The sequence below is a fragment of the Theobroma cacao genome, chromosome 5 (genome assembly GCF_053813885.1).
Source record: "Theobroma cacao isolate CCN51 chromosome 5, ASM5381388v1, whole genome shotgun sequence".
Taxonomy (NCBI): domain Eukaryota; kingdom Viridiplantae; phylum Streptophyta; class Magnoliopsida; order Malvales; family Malvaceae; genus Theobroma; species Theobroma cacao.
The window spans coordinates 43,790,314-43,794,026 of record NC_142643.1 but is presented as its reverse complement, the minus strand read 5'-3'; the positions used below and the strand labels follow the sequence as shown (position 1 = coordinate 43,794,026).

At 36.2% G+C, this 3,713-nt stretch overlaps 1 protein-coding gene across 1 annotated transcript; it reads right to left on the bottom strand.

The window, feature by feature from the left end:
• Window positions 1-703: 703 nt before the first annotated feature.
• LOC18599989 (germin-like protein subfamily 1 member 13) lies at window positions 704-1,842 on the bottom strand. The gene is made up of 2 exons (XM_007030211.3): window positions 1,631-1,842; window positions 704-1,447 (listed from the first exon to the last, which is right to left on the bottom strand). The coding sequence occupies exons 1-2, from the start codon at window positions 1,755-1,757 to the stop codon at window positions 900-902; spliced, it is 675 nt and encodes a 224-aa protein (XP_007030273.3). The 5' UTR covers window positions 1,758-1,842; the 3' UTR covers window positions 704-899.
• Window positions 1,843-3,713: the final 1,871 nt, after the last annotated feature.

Below are 3,713 nucleotides of genomic sequence, written 5' to 3'. Positions count from 1 at the left end.
TATATGTATCCTTTGTGATTAATCTTCATTTGGAAATGGCAGTTTATCGTACAATGTGTTCTGAGAAGAGTTCATATTTTCATGACAGCTTCTACCTAGTCATCAGATTAAAATTAGGCAAAGAAGCATATGCAGTTAATTAGATGCCACTAGAAATTAAGAACAGAAGTATTTCTCTTGACATTTATAGGGACTTGTCTCATGCCTGAAATTTTCCTTCAAATTTGTCATGACTCATGAGTTCTTGTAAGATCATTCAATTGCTAAAACAACTGAATTACTGAAAAAAGGCAGAAAACAGAAAAAAAAGTAAAGGAGCAAGTGACCAACATCTTGATTGTGTGCAAGGCCCTGAGCTAACGGATGAAGTTGATAGCTATGCCTAGATGAAGCAACTGACTTTACCAAGTCATAAAATCAAGTCATTACAGATTTAACTCTTTAGTATCCTTATGGATATATTCCAATTCTAGATTGTCTAACAACTAATCAACTCGTCTTGCCATTGAAGTTCCTCATATCTGAACCTCTTCATCATACAATGTTTATACCATTGGGTAATCAACCTCTTATTTTTGCTCTATGTTTTGACACTGTCGCAAAAGAATACAAAGTTTAATGTTTCACAGTTACTTGATTTGTTTCTGTAAAATTCTATCCTGCTTTTTACCTTGCATACACATGTGAGCTTGAGAGAGAGAGATTGCAAATTGCAATATATGTTCTGATTTTTATACCCAGAATGATCACAAGGACAGAGGAGACTGGAGAGGTCCATCAGCCTGTTTATTGTATTACAGTAAGTAGAATAATATGACTTTCATTTAGAAAATGAATTGCAGCATTATTCAAAACAAGCAACAAACTTTTGGGTTTTAATTTGGCTCTTAAATTAGTTTTTAATCTGACCAGAACCGGGACTGAAGATAGGCAACCATATTCTTGTCCAACTGGAAGGCCTTTGTGAGAACATCGGGATTGATTGGTGGGTCTGAGCCGAAGACTGCATTAGCAATAGTTATAACCCCTGCATTTTGGCTGCTGAGACCAGCAAAGGCGACAGCCTCAGTTTTCCCTATATTGAACTGGAAGTGGATCAAACCAATTGGGAAAACAAAAACATCTCCAGGGTATAGGACTTTAGTGAAGAGACGGTTCTCTGGGTTGGATGTAACAAAACCAACATAGAGTGTGCCCTCCACGACCACTAGGATTTCAGTGCCTCGGGGGTGGGTGTGAGGGGGGTTTAGGCCACCATAAGGTGCATAGTCAATTCGAACCAGAGATATGCCAAGGGTGTTAAGTCCTGGTATTTGGTCAACATTGACAGTAGTGACATTTGATCCAACTGGATTTGATGTGTTTCCTGGCATGTTGAGGCCTGAATAGAAGAAGTCATCTGCTACTGCGAGCTTGGGGTCCTTGCAGAACTTCCCATTTACAAACACTGCAGGAAAGACAGGTTAGTTGATATATGTATATCATCCCATGCAAAAAGTATTGTACCTTATAGCTATGCTATTATATTATTAAAAAAAAATTCCTCCTAAGCTGAAAGTTCTTCAGCTCAGGCATTGGCATCATGAATATAACATAAAGTCCTGAAAACATAATTAAACTAAATGCCTACCGCCATTCTTGGTGTCGTTGATAGCCACACAAAAGTCCTGGAGAGGACTAGGGTCAAAGGCCGATGCTAATGAGTTAGCAAAAGCCAAGAGGGTAAAAGCAACAAGGAAGCAGCGCATTCCTTTCATTATGATATACCAGCTAAGCTTCGCTTACTTTGCGTTAGCTAGTTGTATGCTGTTGGTTTTGGAGAAGAGTGAGAAACTTTGTATGGCAGACAGTGCTACTTATAGATGGAGGCCAGTGGCTTTTCAAAAAGAAAAAAAAAAAAAATAGATGCAGGGCAATGACCAGGTCAATATTTTCATTAACTAGCAGGTAAAGACTTTTCAAGAAGAATCATTAATTAATCTCCAAAAAAGTTTCAATCATTTATTCATTATGCTGCCTTATTTTTCTCATCCTTATGCTGACATTATTGAAAAATTGGTCTTGGAAGTTGTCATATTTCTGTCTGTGATGTTTTCAGAGTGTAGGTTGCATCTGAAAGTCAGGCAACCAATCTCTCGTTTGACTTTAGAATTCTATATCTACTCTTAAACTGTATGGGCTCTTATCCAATGGTATACGTCTACACTATCTATCACTTTCCTGACATTTCACCATCCTTGTTGAATGTTACTTATTTAACAGTACAAGATCTGGAAATTGCATATGATTTTCCATCTTCTCATGTTAATTTCCTAAAACAGTATTAATTAATGATAGCAAGACTATTTCTTTATCTTGGTGGCCTATTTTTTCTCCTTAATTCAATTAAGGTACTAAATGCGCATTTATTATTTATTATGTTGATGCAACAGGCCAACAGATTTTACATAGAACTCAATAAATTGATATACAAAATTTTTACAGATTTTACAGATTTTAGAGCTTCTGGTTTTTTGGCTGAAGATATCTCAGGTTGAAAAGTCTATTCTGACATGCTCATAGATACTTAACCTATGACATGTATGCTTATTACATTGAAAACATCAATTTCTTGTATGGTTAATTAACCTTGCTTTACCGCTACATCTTTGTTTTATCATTTTGACCACTTAGTTAGCATGACTGGACTGGTGTAGCACTGACGCTGCAAGAAATAGCATGAGAATTGTGGATGAATCAGTCGGAACTCATAGGAATTGAACATAATTTGAGCATTGAATATTATACATAGATCCTTGCTCTATGAACGTTCAGGAGGCTTTGGTGGTTTCCATGTATGTTTATTGAACTAATCAGCAAAGCACATTGCTCAAAGAGGGGCGATGAATATAGCCAGATTTCTTGGCGCAACTTGATCAAGGAAAAATGAAAAAGAGTTGGTGAAACATTGGTAGGAAAAGCGCAACCAAACTCATGTTAACCGGATTGCAACATCTAAGACTGATGTTCACAGCCTACTTAATTTTCAGAAAATTTTGTGTCTAATGACCCAAGTGTTGCGTAACTAAGTCTTTCACGTGGGAAGAAAGTAAATTACTTCTAAGACTCTTTCCCCTCTTTGTTTAAATGGTCACCAGTAATTGTTTAAGGCAAGGCTGGTACTGATATTAGGTTTCTGGTATGAAATCAATCTTCATTCCAATATGGCTGTTTCTACTTGACACAGTTTTTTTTTTTTTTTTTTCTGTTCTGATAAGAGTTTCTTAGTTTTCAGGCTCAATTCTTTGGGTAGAGCTGTAGACAAGTTGGGGAAAAGAATCTGGTTTAATTATTATATGCCAAAAGAAGTGGAACAGAAGTATTTTTCTTGACACAGAAACTGTTTTCTTAGATAAAAAAACATGAAAAAAATGGATTCAAAGGTTGTATTTGTCATGAGTTAGAACTAATGAGTTCTGGTAAGCCAATTCAACTGTAAATTAAAAAAAGAAAAGAAAAGGTTCAAGTAACTATAGCTTTGACCACGAGAAACGTCTCGAACTAACTGCTTTGAGTAAATTATATGATCTAATACCTGCTGCAGCAACAGCAAGGCATCTTTAGTGTAAAAGAATTAGTGTTCGCAGTAGGTTAATGCAACATTGTCCAAACTCCAAGTTTTTAGGTCCGTATATAACAAGAAATTGACTTTACCAAGTCATATCCAGCCATTG

What these genes read in the sequence shown, in the direction of transcription:
- LOC18599989 (XM_007030211.3), bottom strand. Translation starts at nt 1,757, where the DNA reads ATGAAAGGAATGCGCTGCTTCCTTGTTGCTTTTACCCTCTTGGCTTTT. An exon ending in CAACGACACCAAGAATGGCG is followed by an intron (nt 1,448 to 1,630) that starts GTAGGCATTTAG and finishes TCTTTCCTGCAG; the next exon opens with TGTTTGTAAATGGGAAGTTC.